This window comes from Corvus kubaryi, unplaced genomic scaffold, assembly GCF_017639235.1.
Source record: "Corvus kubaryi isolate FWS band 111438036 unplaced genomic scaffold, C.kubaryi_AGA036_p1.0 37152, whole genome shotgun sequence".
Classification (NCBI taxonomy): domain Eukaryota; kingdom Metazoa; phylum Chordata; class Aves; order Passeriformes; family Corvidae; genus Corvus; species Corvus kubaryi.
In genome coordinates, this window is record NW_024581040.1 from 261,999 (window position 1) to 278,392 (window position 16,394).

At 49.2% G+C, this 16,394-nt stretch overlaps 1 protein-coding gene across 2 annotated transcripts in view; it reads right to left on the reverse strand.

The window, feature by feature from the left end:
- The window catches only part of MYO1D (myosin ID), a 154,603-nt gene that overhangs the window by 94,444 nt on the left and 43,765 nt on the right, over positions 1–16,394 (reverse strand). For both annotated transcript variants that reach the window (XM_042021576.1, XM_042021574.1), the window contains exons 9-14: positions 15,832–15,977; positions 15,636–15,750; positions 14,845–15,015; positions 10,137–10,207; positions 8,208–8,282; positions 6,636–6,768 (exon numbers count right to left, since the gene is read on the reverse strand). In XM_042021576.1, the coding sequence (XP_041877510.1) occupies positions 6,636–6,768; positions 8,208–8,282; positions 10,137–10,207; positions 14,845–15,015; positions 15,636–15,750; positions 15,832–15,977 (711 nt within the window). The remainder of the gene's footprint in view (positions 1–6,635; positions 6,769–8,207; positions 8,283–10,136; positions 10,208–14,844; positions 15,016–15,635; positions 15,751–15,831; positions 15,978–16,394) is intronic.

Here is a 16,394-nt window from a genome sequence, read left to right on the forward strand (position 1 = left end):
GGACTCCACCACTGCCCTGGGCAGCTGTGCTAGGGCTGGACAACCCTTTCAGTAAAAAAAGGTTTCCTGATATCCAATCTAAACCTCTCCTGGCATGATTTGAGGCTGTTTCCTCTTCTCCTGTCACTTGTTACCTGAGAGCAGAGCCCCACCTGGCTGCACCCTCCTGTCAGGGAGTTGGAGAGATCATTCTTTTCAACTCAACCCATCCCAGTGACACTTGTTCCCCTTTTCTTAAGGAGAAGAAGGTGACACATAATAAGTTGGTACAATTTTAAGAGATTTAAGATATTTCTATATTCACTTTTTTGGCTTTCTCCTGGAAATCCTCTCTGCATGGAAGGTTTCCAAGGCTTTTCATTCCCTCAAGAGTCTCCTGGCAGCTCTCAGAACTTGCTGTGGGCATGGCTGCCCTGATCTGCTAAAACCTGGCTCCCATGTGACTGGGAATGAGCTGCTTAGGGAAATGCAGGATACACAGAGAACTCTGAATTACACCTGGACTTGGATGCTGGGAAAGAGCCCAAAGCTGTGAAGGTGAATGGGCAGCATTTTTCCCCTTCCCCTCCTGCTGATCTTCACCCTGGGCCACTTCCCCACCCACACCATGAGGGGCAAACCTCACTCAGTGTCAGGAGCAGGGTCACCAACACCAGATGGTGCTGGGCCAGGCCAGATCTGCCCTGTGCTGCATCTGATGGCAGGATGAATATAAATCATCTAAATCCCTTGATGGGGTTGATATCACAAATATTCCACATTCAATCCACAGAACTGCAACACCTTGGGAACAGAGCATGCAAATGAAAGGAACATGGAACGGTTTGGGTTGGAAGGGATTGTGGAGATCACCCAGTGCCACCCCCTGCCGTGGGCAGGGACACCTCCCACTGGCCCAGGCTGCTCCAAGCCCCATCCAGCCTGGCCTGGGACAGTGCCAGGGATCCAGCAGCAGCCCCAGCTTCTCTGGACATGCCATTAGGAGCATGAATTCCAGGAAGTGTCACTCGTTCACTGCTGACACGACAGCAGCCAGTTCTCAGCTGTTCCTCACCGCTGCCACAGAACCCCCCAGCACAGGCTGGGCTGTCAGGCACAGCTCTGCCACTCAAAAATGCCAAACCCCTCGAATACGTGACTTCAGGTCCAGCACAAAGGGCCGTGACTGTGCCTGCGTTTCATATTAAAAGGCTGAAATCCTTTGGAAAGCAGGAATGGGAAGTGCCTGCACAGACAGGAGATCATCTATCAGTGCAATTACAGTGTAATTAAAGCCTCTCAGAAACGACAGCTCCTGGAGTAAATTCTAAAGTAGATTATTCCATGCTTCCAATCCCCCCAGCCCCAGCTCTTCAGGGGGATAATTATGCAGCTCCCATTCTTGCTGTCAGAGAAGTGCAATTTGTAAAGGGAAGAACTGAAATGCAGAGACACAAAGGCCCCAGCTTTGAAAGCTCTTTAGATGTCTAATTGCAGCTGATTTTATTTTTTTCAATCACGCTGAGTGATTTTTAGATTTTTAAGTGTTAAAAAGAAACCAAACCAGTTTTAAGCCATTGCACCCTAAATGAACTCCTTCTTGAAGGGTTTCTTTTCTGCACTTTATAGCTCCTTACATGAGAGAAGCGATGGGACACAGCACTGACAAATTCATGCTGGATGTGTCCGACCAGTCACAGTGGTGATATTATAGCTTACCAGAGGTGAAACCTGTCAGCCTGGATAGGAGAGGGGAGAGATGGAAGGAAGAGTCAGACAAAAGGAGTTACAGAGGAGGAGGAAAAGAAGAAAAGAAACAAAGGAGAGATGCATGTCCAGAGAGTTCCCAGAGAAGCTCACCAGTCGCAGCTGGGGCAGCCACAGGGCTTCCTGTGCCAGGATTTACAAAACAGACACCCAAAATAATCCATCACAGAGAGCAGAGCCTGGGCAGTAAAACGTGCTTGAGAAATGGCACATGGCAACCAGAAAAGGCAGTTTTTGTTTTGAGTGGCTTGGTTTTGGAAAAAACAGCACTTTTTTCTATCTATGAGAAGTTTTTGCCCAAAAGATTCTGGAAATCTGGAGGATTCAGCAGCATTGAGAACCAGTGCTGAGAAGCATAATTTAAACTCAGTGTGCTCCAAAACCAGATTTCTGGAGTCACAGAATTGTTCAGGCTGGAAAAGCCCTCTGAGATCATTGAATCCAGCTGACCCCCAGCACTGCCCAGGCTACCACTGACCCCTGTCCCCAAGTGCCACATGGCTCTGAAACCTATCCAGGGATGGGGACTCCACCCCAGTCCTGGGCAGCTGTGCCAATGCCTGACTACTCTTTCTGTGAAGAAATTTTCCCCAATATCCAACCTAAACCTCCCCTGGCCCAGCCTGAGGCCGTTCCCTCTCCTCCTGTCCCTGTTCCCTGCCAGCAGAGCCCGACCCCCCCGGCTGCCCCCTCCTGTCAGGGACTTGTGCAGAGCCACAAGGTCCCCCCTGAGCCTCCTTTGCTCCAGCCTGAGCCCCTTTCCCAGTTCCCTCAGCCACTCCTGGGGCTCCAGCCCCATCCCAGCTCCAATCCCTTCCCATATCCATCCCTTCCAGGTCCTTCTTGTTATGGTGGCCCCAAAACTGCCCCCAGGATTGGAGGTGTGGCATTTCCAGCCACATTTCCAGTGTCTCCACATGGACTTGTGTTTACAGAAACTGAAATTAAAACCAGATTTGAGAACAGCCCCTGCACTGTTAACAACACCAGTACTGTGCCACTGACCCTATGGAAGCCCCTGAGACATCCCAGTAACCACAACACCTGCCCCTTCTCTCAGAGACTGAAGAGTTCTGCTTCACCACCAGATTCCAGGTTTAAACCAGAATAGCAACAAAAGAGAATTTTAAAGGTTGTTATTTTAGATAGCAGAAAAGTTAAATAACCACTTATGCTGCAGCTACTGCAGCCACAGACTTTGATATTCTGGTGGTGCTGGGATGACGGTTGAACTTGATGATCTTAATTAAATGTCTTTTCCAACCTTAACAATTCTAAAATTCCAAGATTATTGTTATTCCTGCCCACCAAATTGGCACTTTCGGAGACTATTCCCCCAAAGGACAGGTTTAAAGATACTCTTGCTACAGCCAAAAGACCCCGCAGCTTTCCGGGGAGGCCAAACATGAGTATCAATAAAGAGGAGCTCCTGGAGCCATCCTGTTTGAGGACTACAGAAAGTGAGCACATAAATAGGGTTTAAAGGAGTTTTCAGAGCAGCACGGAGGCAGAACAGCCCAGGTGAGACAAGGAGCACTGACTGCACTGGGCACACTCAGGTAACATCCATAAACCATCAGCTCCATCTGCACAAAACTCAAGCCTATCTTCAACTTGGCTTTTTGAGAAACAGCTGAGAATAATATGAACTGGTGTTAGCTGTCACTAAGGAACCTTATTCCTCTGACATCCCTAGACCTCAGCAACTTGTGCAACCCTGTGTTCAGAGCTGCTTCCATCAGCTGTGACCACAGGCTTCCCAAAAAGTCCTGCAGGGTCCAAGCCACAGTCAAGACACACAGAGAGTGTCGTTGATTCCCCACCAGTGCAACTTCAGTCCCAAATTCAGCATGGGAAAAATGAGTAACACAGCCCCAGGGAAGGAGGAGAGCACCTGGAGCTGCAGTGACGGTGTCCCCAAAGCAGAGTGGCTTCACCAGCAGCGGTTCCAGCCCCAGCAGAAGGAAGAGCCAAGTATCCAAACTGGCAGTCACTTGAGGCAGAGCATCCAGTGCTTCGTGCATGACCAGCATCTCACTGGCATGGCCTGAATGCCTAATTATTGACTTGCTAATGACATGTGCATATCATTAACGGTCCCGAAAGTCACCTCACAGAGATGTTCAGGGCAGAGCAGCCAGCCAGAAGCTCTCCACACTCTGATTTACTGTTTGAAGTACACAAAGGTTGTGTTCAGGAGCCTTATCTAAGGAACTTCCCCAACATTTAGACCCTTTAAAGTGACACAAGCATGGCTGCAGGATGGGTCTCACCAACACAACTCCCTGACAGGAGGGGGCAGCTGGAGGAGGTCAAGCTCTGCTCCCAGGGAACAGAGACAGGACAAGAGGAAACAGCCTCAAGCTGTGCCAGGAGAGGCTCAGGTTGGATATTGGGAAAGTTTCTTCATGGAAAGGGTGCTCAAGCCCTGGAAGAGGCTGCCCAGGGCAGGGGTGGAGTCCCCATCCCTGGAAGTGTTCAGAAAAGGTGTGGATGTGGCACTGAGGACAGGGGTCAGTGGTGGCCTCGGCAGTGCTGGGGGTCAGTTGGACTCAATCTCAGAGGGCTTTTCCAGCCTGAAGAGTTCTGTGACTCCATGAAATCTGGTTTTGGAGCATGCTGAGTTTAAATTATGCTTATCAGCACTGGTATCTCAATACTAATGAAATCTTCTTTCTCCATTGCTATTCAACAGAAAATCAGGAAAACCCCAACAGCTTCAATACAAGTTTCTCAGTGAATGTTTAGGACAGATAAAAAATGGGAAAGGACTACACTGAGACACACACAGGAAGCTCCTCAAGTGAATTTGACTTGGAAACAGTTCCTGGTTATGCCTACTCCTGGAAAGGGCTGGTATTTGTGATGGAGATACTGATGATAAATGGACTGAAGGAAATTAATTCCACCCAAGCCAGGCAGCCTTCAGTGAGCAATGCTGGTACCCACTGATTCAAGATGGATAAGGTGGGATTTAAACTCTCCATGCCCTGCTGGGAGCTGCAGGGATTGTTCAAACCACCACAGTGCACAGCATACTCTGGACTATTCTATTTTTACAACTTCCAGGTGGCCTGGAATAACTTTTCCAATAAACAAGGAAAGGAAATTTTTCCACGGACGCCTGCTGAACCTGCCCTCCCAGCTCCCTGCTGTGCTCTGGTCACAGCCCTCCCCACAACACCCCCACAGTGATTCTGGCTGTCCTGAACTGCCTCAGGCTCCCCACGCTGGGCTGGGCACGAATGACTGTGGCCATTCTGTAGGACCAGACCTGCAACAACAGCCAGCAATACCAAGGAGAAACTTTTCCTTCCACAACTGCTCCTCTCACAACACAAAGAAACTCCCTGGGCTCCTGGCACCTCCTGCCACCTGTACCAGATTCAGCTCAGGGTCAGCCAGCAGATTATTTGGAAGATGAACAGATCAGATCAATTTTGACTCTTTGGGAAGCAGACTGAAGTGTGTCCCCATCCCCACCAGAGTCACAGCCACCTTCCCAGCTCCAACAGCTCATGATTTGCCATCCAGGAAAGCTCCTCTCTGGCTACACAGGCACTCTCTCAATTTTGACTAATGGTGCCTATTTCAGCAAGGCCTGGCCTTGGGCTGGGCTCATGGGGACATCTTCTCAGGACCCCTGAGGCAAAACATCCTGGGGGAGCCATGGGGCTTCATTCCTCACTGGGGAGACTCAGCTGGCACCTCCAGGCAGCTTTGGTGGGTCCCAGACCCTCCTGCAGAGCTCAGATCAAACCCACTCCAGCACAGGAACGGAAAATACAGAAACATGGAATCACAGAATATCCTCAGTTGGGAGGACCCCCAGAGATCACCCAGTCCAACCCCTGGCCCTGCACAGACACCCCACCAACCCCACCCTGGGCATCCCTGGCAGCGCTGTCCCAGCGCTCCTGCAGCTCTGGCAGCCTCGGGGCCGGGACCATTCCCTGGGGAGCCTGGGCAGTGCCCAGCACCCTCTGGGAATGACCCCATAAATCAGGTGTGATTTCATGTTCTAACTCTGGAAACAAGAAGAGAGGGCAGCTCTCTCCTGCTGTGCACAGGCAGCACTGGGTGGCCGTGCTCTGACCTGTTTCCTTTGCTCCCACAGCTCCTGAGAAGACACCTGGAACACTTAGCTCTTTATTGCTTAATTATTCTGAATGTGAACACACAGCAGCACCCTGGGCTCTCTGTTCATCTCTTGTGGGCTGTACTCCAGTGCCAGGAATCCAGCAAGGCCAACCAGCTCCAGTAACACCCCAATATTCCTCAGGGATCTCTGCTCACACAGGATCTGAGCACTTGCTCGGCTGTGCCGCTCCAACAGCCCCTTCCCAGAGCATTCCCTTCCCCCCCTTCCTTCACACAACGTGGTTCTTGCCCAGGCAATGCCTTCTACCATAAAACTGCAATATTTGGTGAAATAAAAGCTTTCCCTCCTCACCCTCTGGCATGGCAAAGAGGAGGAAAGAAGGAACTCACACAGGTCTGCCTGTATTGTATGGAAGCCCATTGTCCTGGGAAGCCAGAGAGAACCTCTCCACCATGAACAGCATCCTCTGGGCCCTCTGCCCAAAGAGCTCTGCTAGAGATGATTTAATATAATAATCATTACCTAAGACAGACTGGCTTTCCTACAAGTGAAAGACTCACTGGTCATGGAGGAACCAAAAGTCCACCTTCTTCATGGGGGATGGAGGTGATCCTCCCTCGAGACCTTCCCAGCCAAAAGCTTGTTTGGCACAGACACGGCTCCTCTCTGCCTTTGATCAGCTCAGCTCCCGTCACATGGCAGCGATGGGAAGGTGGGAATCTCTCCAGGGAGAAGCCACACTCTTCTCATCAGAAGTCAGAGTCAATTTTGAAACAGGAATCTTTACCTTCAGTGCCAGGTTGTCCACCAGTGCAATCATGGAGTTCTTGAACAGAGTAGCCGCTGTCAGAGGTCTCTTGGTGACCTCAGTGATGCTCAGTTTCCCTTCAGGCCACATCATCTTCAACACAGGGTTGGAGCTACGAGAGAGTCTCTTTAATTGCAATCTCCCAGCACTCCCACTCCACTGACAATCCAACAGCTGCTTTCCACCCAGACCCACTGCTGCTTCCAGCTCACAGCGCATCACCCACACCAGGGTGACATTCCTGGCACAACATTTTGTGCTCTTAAGAGCAAGTTCAAGCTTACAACTGAGTATCTGGAAGAACAACCAGCAAATTCTCCCTTCAGATCAAGATGTGCAGGAATAGGACAGTGAAACCCCACAGAGTGATCCATCAAAGGCACGGGCTGCCTCACTGACACAACAGAAAGAATTTAATCAACACAGAGAAGAGTGAGACCACATCATCCTCCCTTGGAACCTGGCACCTGTGTTCAAGCTGCATTTCTGCACCTCTCTTGATATAGAAAGTAATTTATACACTTTAGCCTGTATTTCTGAAGGGTTCAGCATGAGGTAAACTGTCCCTGATGGATGGCAAGAGTTCAGGAACAGACAAAACTGAGCACATTTACAGCAGTCCAATGGCCAATCTGTCACAGGCTTTAATGTGCTGGAAGTGGTGTTGGGGAACAGGATTTTCCAGAGACTTCACACAAAAAACAGGCTAAATTTAATAAAACCACACAGCAAATATTTTGCAAGGTTCCTGGTCGATGGGAAGTGTTGAAAACAGGAACAGTGGGACTGCTTGGGAGAGCACAGCCAGTCAGCCCAAAGGACTGCAGACCAATTTAACACCTGCCCAGGTAAACAGTGCCCAGCACTGCAGGGTGTCTGCGCCCACTGTCCTCTGAGCAGAGCCTCTGAAAGCTGCAGATTACAAAACCAGGACATGTTTAATGCCAGGTGAAGAAAAACAGCTCCATGGGCACTTCCACCCACATTCTGATGGGATTTCGAATCTCAAGGCAACTTTTACTTGCCCAGCACGTGACCTCATGGTTTGCACTTTTCACGTCACTGCACACATGAAAGGATTCAAATCTATTTGCCCATTTCCCCCTATATTTTCATCCAAAACAGGATGTTTTAGCTGAGGCCAAGGATAGCTGTTGTTGACCAAAGCTCCCCAGTATCTTCAGCACTGATTACAGACAGAGCAGTGATGGTAAATCTGCAACTGGTTAATGACAAATCAGGCAGCACAGGCAAGCGCTGCACTATCTTGACTGCACAATCAGTAGGTTTTGAACAAACACTTTAAATTCAGTTCAATTAAAGGCTGCATCAGGACAGAGACAACATGTACAGAATAAGGACTTTAACCTGAAAAATCAAACTAACAGCCTCTGGGTCACGGGAGATGTACAAAGATCAAATTCCAAAGCAAAGTGTTTATTCACACACACTGAAGAGAGAATCACTGAAAACCTGAGTCTCTGATAGCATCACTCCACAAAAAAGGATTTTGACAAACCAGATTAAAATTCACCTCATTAATATTCTTACCTGTTGTACATGAGGCGTTTGAAGTCTTGAAATAAAGTGTCCTTGTTTTTGTCAATAAATCCAGTGACTGAGTAACTAAAAACCACAGGAAAACCAGAGTTAATTACAAAGTAGCAAACTCCATCTGTGAGCTGCTGCTAACTGTGGAATCAGCATCCCTGCACTCCTACAGACACAGCAGATGCTAATCAGGAGGCCAGCCCTGCTCCCAGCCTATCACTAATTGCTGCAGGAGCAGAGTGTGAGACTTGGATCCTTGGGCACAGCTCCCGCCTCCAGCACAGAACAACAACCTGGCTTCAGAGAGCCCCTGGAGCTGGGCAGGGGCTGGCTGAGACACCTCACAGCACTTGTGCAGGGGGCAGATGGCCCAAATTCAGGAGTTACACTCAGGATTCTGTCTCCAAACTGAGCGTGTGCTTGTGTTAAATCCTAGAGAAACTCAAGTTTGTTTTTCAGTCTGTGCAGTCTGCCCCTCTCGTGGTAGAGAGAGGCTGAATTCCAGAGCAGCCTCTGACCAGTGACTGGGGAGCTCTCCTGGAAATCAACACACACACATTTTAGATTCCTTCCTTCCTCTATTCCCACAGCAACACCACTCCAGGAGGTCACTGTTTCAGGGTCTCATCTCTTCTCCAAGTCTCAAGGTAGGCAGTGCTCTGTCCTCATGGAAAAGGTCCAAAATCTCCCCATTCAGTGACTCTCACACAGATGTTTCCTGAGCTGCAGATCCCACCCTGGGAAGCTGCATCCAACCTGCAGGCTCTGGGATCAACCCACAACCTGCAAATCCCTGTACAAAGCCATCCTCAAATCACAGAATCCTGGAATAGGACTTTTTAATAGTCATCCAATTCCACCCCCTGCCATGGGCAGGGACACCTTCCACTATCCCAAGTTGCTCCAAGCCCCATCCAACCTGGCCTGGGACACTTCCAGGGATCCAGGGACAGCCACAGCTGCTCTGGGCACCCTGTGCCAGGGCCGCACCACCCTCAAGTGTTAGGGCTCCACATAAGATCTGAGCTTGAACTATCTGTGATTCCTTCCACATTTCAGTTTTCTTTTTCACCATTAGTCAGCAACTGGCAGTTCAGAAGGTTTAACCACTAAGACAGCACCTTGTATTTTCTCCTCCAAACCCCCCTGAAATGAGGGATACCTGTCAGGAATTGCTCAGCAAAGGCTCCAGAAGACAACCTGCCTGTGCTACATGGGCTCCAGTCTGGTAACACTGGTTGTCCTTGGAATTAAAATTAAAATCAATCTCAAGGTAAAAGAAATTATGAATTATTCCCCCAGTAACTCCCTTTCTTCTGACATGGGAAGTTACACAAATCCTAAACCATTAAGTGACTCCAGTGATAATCCACACGACAGCTTTCCCAGCAAATGGTTCCTACCATGTGCATCCTTCACTTCCACTCACTCTCCCTTCCCACTGCTGTCACCTCCTGCACTGCTCCTGCAGGTTCCAGGCAAGCACCTCCCAACCCTCCTGCCCCGATCCCTCCTGCAGGTTATCACTCCCCTGTGCTTCCAGCCTGCTCCAGCTGATTGGAGAATTTAAAGCCAGAGTTATATAATCACACCAAACAGATGTCTAAACCAGATTTTATTAGCTCACTGTAGCTTTCTCGCATAAACACTGCTGCCTTTTTTCCCTCTTTTTTTTCCCTGGAGCACTGCTCTCCCCTCACTCCCACCCCTCCCTCTCCTTTTGTTTCACTCCAAGTACAAATTCCCACTCTGTAGAGCAAGGCACCAGCAGAAGATTTAATTGATAAGCAAGCACTGCACTCTGTAACTGTGTGTGACAGCTATTCTGGCTTGCACCAGAAGCAGCAGTAAACCAGAATATTGTACCACTTCAGAGCTGCTGGGAAGACAAAAATAGAAGGTGCAACTTTATTTCTGAAGGCAACTCACATCACATCCCCGGCGTAATGCTTGATCCGGAAGTCTCTGTCGAACTCCAGCGTTTTGTCCGTGGCACAAAGCTGAAATAAATTCACATACATCAAAATACTAGCCTTGGGTTGATATTAAAACACCATCCCTGGATTTACAAGCTCCATGGAAGAACAACCTGCCTTCAAAATAGCACTAGGAACTGCAGGAATTCCACTTTCTATGTGCATGTGCAGATGTGAAACCCAGCGCTGGATAATGTTTTCATGGATGCACTGTAAGAATATGTGCTTGTACAAATGAAGCTGCAAGAGCCTATAATTTTATCAGGAAATTGATATTATCTCAGAAACACCATTATGCAAAAAGAACACTTGTGCCTGTAGAGAAACACTGCACCCACGAGTTAATTTACGACTTTTTTTAAATCTTCCTTTATATTTTTTCCCATTGCAGTGTAGCTCCTCAGCAGAGAAATGGGCCAATTGCTGTGACAACAGCAAGGCTTGTTCTGCCCCAGATCCCTCCTGGTCATCTGACACCCCTCAAACAGGGACCCCTGTGCAGATCCACTGCTCCAGCCCTCTGCTTCCAGCTCAAATTCCCTTCCCTTCCCATCCCATCCCATCCCATCCCATCCCATCCCATCTCATCCCATCCCATTCCTTCTGCACAACAGAAGATGTCCAGTGCCCACATGGCAGCTGTTCAGCAGCAGTGGCTGTAACACACTCATCCCTTCAGGAATAGCAGGAGCCAAAAAATCCATCAGGGCTGGCTTAATTAAAAAGGCAGAATGAGATAAGAATGAGGATTTTGTTATAGGCAAAAGGAGCAGGAGATGAATTAAGTCTTTGCAGGCAGCATTTAACGACACCGAGGGCTATGAGCAGATATCTGCTATCCACAAAAAGTCTTGGAGAAATAAAAGAGGAAATTAGCATGGTTGAAATGCAGGGCAGGAGGGATGACTGGCACAGGGAGATACACTCCAAAAATTCGCCTGTGTCCAAGAGCACAGGATAGATTGGCTCAAACTGTTAAGAACAGATGAAAAAAATAGAATATACTTTACACAAAATTAATCACAAGGAGGAGCCCAAGGAGCGTGAGTACCAAGGTCCCCAGGAGGTCCCAGAGTTGTGGGAAGTCCAGCAGAGCAGGAGGAGGGAGCACCAGGAGCTGCAGAGTTGATGGATGACCGAGGTGCAGCAGAACACAGAGGAAATGAAGGAACGAGGCAACACCAGGAAAACAAAGTCATTTTTCTTGCTGCAGTGGGTTCCCAGCATGGGGCTCATGAGTGCCTTTGTCAGCCACCCAAACACACAGCTCAAACCAACAAGTCAATAAAAGAGGCAAATACCAAATGGAAAAAGAAATGTGTCTGTGCTACCAGACAGGGCACAGCTGGCAGCACAAGCTCCTCCTAAAGCTCATCCAGCTCTGGAGAGGCTGGAAGGAGCCATAACACAGCAATCAGGGGTTTTGTTGTTTGCTGGTTTGTTTTTTCTTAAGGCGTGATTCTCTCCAAACTTTGTGTCTGCTGGACAAAGCAGTCGAAATTAGTGAAAAAAAGAGCAGCAAGTCCATTGATAAAGTGGATCATCTGCTTGGGTTTCTGGGAGCCCTTGCAGGAGGCTCCTCACTGACAGCTCACAGCATTTGAAGGGTAGTAAAGACAGGAGAAAGGTGTTGGAAAGATGGGAATCCTGTGGGAGCCGGCACTGAGGCTGTGCTTTCACAGCATCTGAAATGAGCCACAACCTGAGGACGATGGGAAGGTCATGGGGCTGGGTGGTGGCACTTCATCACTGAGGGCTGCCTGGGAGAAACTGCGGGAGACACCCGGAGTTAAATGAGGGCAAAGCAGAGCAAATGAAACGCCCCAGGAGGGCAGGGATTCCCACTGAGAAAGGGCAAAGTTCACAGGAACTGATGGGCCCCAAACTGTCCCTTTACCTACTCTCCTTCATCTCAAAAAGGACACGGAGAACTGGGAGAGACTTGAAGGGCAAAACCATCCCCTGCTGACTGCCTGCCCTGGGAGGATGGGCCAATGAACTCGGCCTCCCTGGGTTAGGAAAGAAATGCCCAGAGATGATGGCAAAAAACGTGGAGATGATCTAGTGGAAGACACTAAAGAGAACTGTGTTTTGCCATTTAAAAACTAGGAGGTGAGAGGTGTAATCTAAAATGGAAAAGGGAGGAGGGAGGGAAACAAGGAGGAAGGAGCTCTTCACATGAGTATCTGAGCTGTGGAATTCTTTGTATATTTAAAAAACCAAGAAGACCGCACAAAAAGCCCTACTAAGGACACCAGGAGGTTCCTGGGCTGCAGGTCCCTGAAGATGGGAGCAGGTCAAGTTATCACTTCACATTTGTCCCATATTGGGCTCTCACGTGGGCGTTCACCACTGTCCAGTGTCTTGGGAGACACAACATCAGGTGGACTGGAATGGACCTTCTGATACTCCTCCCTTCAGAACCAGTTTGTTGAGATTGATGCTCTCCACAATTTGAAGACTGAGGCATTCATGGACTGTCTGTCACTGCACTTGATCCTTCCAAAGTATAATATCAACAGAAAAGAAATGGAATTTGGAGAGGCTGTGGATACGAACGGTGACGTTGGGAAGGGCCACCAGAACATGTGGCACATCTGCACATCCAGATTAGTATTAGACAAATCTGAGGAGGACACCCCACGCTCCAGGAATACAACATTCTGCCACAAATTCTGCTGGTGGAAGTGTTAACCAGCATTCTCCTGGCTTGTTCAGCCTTCCCCAGGACAAGGGCGCCAGCAGCGTGGAGCAGCCGGGTACACAAAGTAGGACACGACTATTTAGGGCACCACAGCCCCCTAGAGCTTCTCCACATGGAGCCTGTGTGCAACATGCTCTGCAGGGAGCAGTGGAGCATGAACTGGGCTGAGGGACGGGAGCCGCTCCCAACACACGACTTTACCTCCTCAGGAACAGTTCCCATGTGTGGAACTTTACAGGATCTGCGTGGGCCACTGCAGTCTGCAAAGGCACAGCATGAGATGGAATCAAGCCCTTTGTTTTAATCCAAATTAGAAGAGCTCAGAAGGCTCAGGCTTCCCACAGCAGTTGTGGGTGGGACTGAGGAAGAGCTCTGAGGTGCTGGGACATCAGCAGAGATGCGATGGGGAGAAAAAATAATCATTATGCTGAGAGGTTTATGGGTCAGTGTTTTCAAGGCTCTATTGATTTAACTAGAAATTAGCAAGCCAGGCAGATCCATCACCCCCTCCATAAACATTATTTATAGCAGGATTCCTTGTCTCCCTTGTAGCCTGTGCAGGCAGTTTTTGACAACGCCACCTCCTGCTGAGGAACGCTGCAGCTGGCAATGCTGTCCTTTAATGTCTCCTTGCTGGGAGGGGACTCCTGAAGGCAAGGACTTCAGCAGATTTTATTTTTAAATGTTCATTTTATAGCCTCCCATAATACCTCCTGAAATTCCATCCCCTTCTTCCACCGCACTAAAGGACCACCTGCTCCCTCTGTGGCAGAGCCCCTTCCCCTGGGCAGATGTGGGAGCCAGGACAGAGCAGAAACCAAACTCCTCTCTCTACATCCACTGACCAGACAGCTCTGGAAACTGGACCACTCCCCCAGCTCCCCACTGCAGAGGATCCCAGGCTCCATCCCACCAGCATTACCACTAAAGGAAGCCGTTTGCATTCAAACAGGAACCCAGACTAGGCCTCACACTTGTTTTCAGGTGGGTTTTCTCAGAACGTGCCATGTCACTGCTCAGGCATGTGAAATCTGGGTCAACACTGGAATCAAGCTCCCTGTCCCACTCCCTGAGCCCGGGTGCACGTGGCAGGTGAGACATCAGGTGTGCTGCAGCAAAAGGGCATTTAAGGAAAGCAGCATCTGGGAGGAAAAAGTGGTTTTTGGTTTACTTTCATCCTGGCCTCTCCTCAGACAGCCGCAGCCAGACCCATTGTTTATCCTGAGCCTCCCAGAGGCAGCCTTTAGCACATATCTTACACAACCAGGCTAATTTGGTATTTCTGACCTACATAAAACATTGTGCCGGGGTGGGAGGGAGCAGGGGGGACTGGCACTCTGAGCCACGCATTTCAGACAGTGTTTCTGAGTAGAGAGACATCAATAAATTAAAGGCCCTTATTTGATTACTTAGTGTGAAAGATTCTCAAATTAATCAGGCTGGTGACCATTTTGCAATCTGCTGCCAAGTGAGGAACAAATGAAGCCTTTTAATTCGCCCATTGTAGCCCAGACAAAGCCGGGCGAGGGGCCGGGGTGCTCTGAGGTGCAGCGGGAGATGAGCACGTTCTGCAGCCAATGACGATGAAAAAAGCCCAAATCACAGCGCTGTAATAATGCAGGAGTGAGAACAATTTCACTGTCACTATGTATTAGAGCAGCCTGGGAAGAACAACACGTGGGCCGAGCCGGTGCATCGATTGGTTCCAGATGACATCATGGTATGTCAAGGCACGAGCTCAGGCTCCTTTTATCCCGGAATAAAAGGGATGTGCCATCGGACGTGCTGGAGCTCCCTCTGCCGGGTTCCTCTGCGGCTGGAGCTGCTCCGGGCTCCTCATCTCACACTCAGTCGCAGCGATTCCAACCCAGCCACCCCTAAACCCCTTTTTCCTCATTCCATTCCACCTTAGAACACGGAGAAGGGATGGCAGAGGACAGCAAGGTCTGTGGGTTACCTTCCTGCTGGAGAAGTGCGCGTGCTTCCCCAGTTTGTTGTTGAGGGCCTCGAGGAACATCTCATCCGTGACTTTCCCCACGTTCATGCAGGCATCGTCCAGAATGGCAATGATCCCTTTGTGCTGCTGCTCCACCAGGTCCACGATAACCTGGTTGTTGAAGTAATCAATCTGCAGCAAACAAAGGACAGGGTGTTGGTGACCTTGGCTGCAGAAATGGGAGAGTACCAGTATGACAGCGAGGAGCAATCAGCTCTGAACATGCAGATCTCTAATTCCTGATCAAGCAGGCTGCTCTCCTATGCTGAACAGCAAAGGAAGTGATTTTTCAAACCCCTCACAAACATCTTGAGACCTCTGCTGCTGAATGCCCTTTAAAATGTCTTTTACAATTCAGCTGTGTGCAGTCACCACAGTGACACTGCACATCCTGTCCTTGGCATTCTGAAGAGAGTTTGAACAGGAAAAGTCAAGATTTTTGAGTGTTACTATCAACAACTAGAAAAATCCATAAGCACTCAGAACAGAAACGCACAGTCGTGTGTGCGGCATCACAGAGGTGCCACAAGAGGTTTCATCTCAGACCTGGAGTCCCTTATTTTCCCAAGGACACACGTGCTGAGGTGGCTGGGGAGCTCCCGCCCCAGCCTGATCCCAGCCTGACAGGACAGCTGGCAGGGACACAGATGTCCCATCGACTGGAGCCTGCATGTGGAGCAACTTCAGATCTGGGACTTGTGCTGGTACACTGACCTCACAGCAACCTCTCCCTCCCCTGCCAAAGCACTCACATGCTTCCAGGGAATTCCCTCTCGCTGGTACTCCTCCTGCTCCTGCTTTAGAACCAGCTGAATGAAGAGCTGCTGGAGCTTTTCATTGCAGTAATTAATGCAGAATTGTTCAAAACTGCAAAAACATGAGAAGAAAAGGTGATGAGTGTTCTGGGACAGGCGAGGGCACAACACCGGGCTTTAGAAGGTGGCTGACCTGTTATTGTCAAATATCTCGAAGCCATAGATATCCAGGACCCCAATGACTGTGTTCTTGCCATGCACTGTGGTGTCATAGTTCTTCACCTCGATGACATCGTTGATGTGTGTCACAATCCAGCAGAAGAGACGCTCGTAAATGGCCTGCAGGAAACACAGACTGAGGGCTCCTGCCTGCACCTGCCTCAGCTCTTCCCAGGAAATTCAACACAGCTCATTCCAGGCCTCCAGCAAAGCTGCAGGTAATGTTCTGTTGAAAGTGAGCAGCTACTGACTGGAGAAAATATTCTAAGGAAGTATTTCTTTTCTTTCTTCCAAAACTCATTTATAACAAGTTGAAATCCCAGTGAGGTCACTGGGTGCAGCAGTTCCCTAATTTGCTTCCAGTCAGCTTTTCAGCTGCCTAATAAGTACCATTCCTGAGAATTATTTAACAATAGTGAAGAGCAAGGGAGAGGTCAGTCACAGAAACCCAAAAACTGAACGATGACAGGAAAATAATCCTGTTCACCTTTCACAAAGAAAATGTTCTGGAGGCAGAGGTGTCTTCAAAGTCCTCAT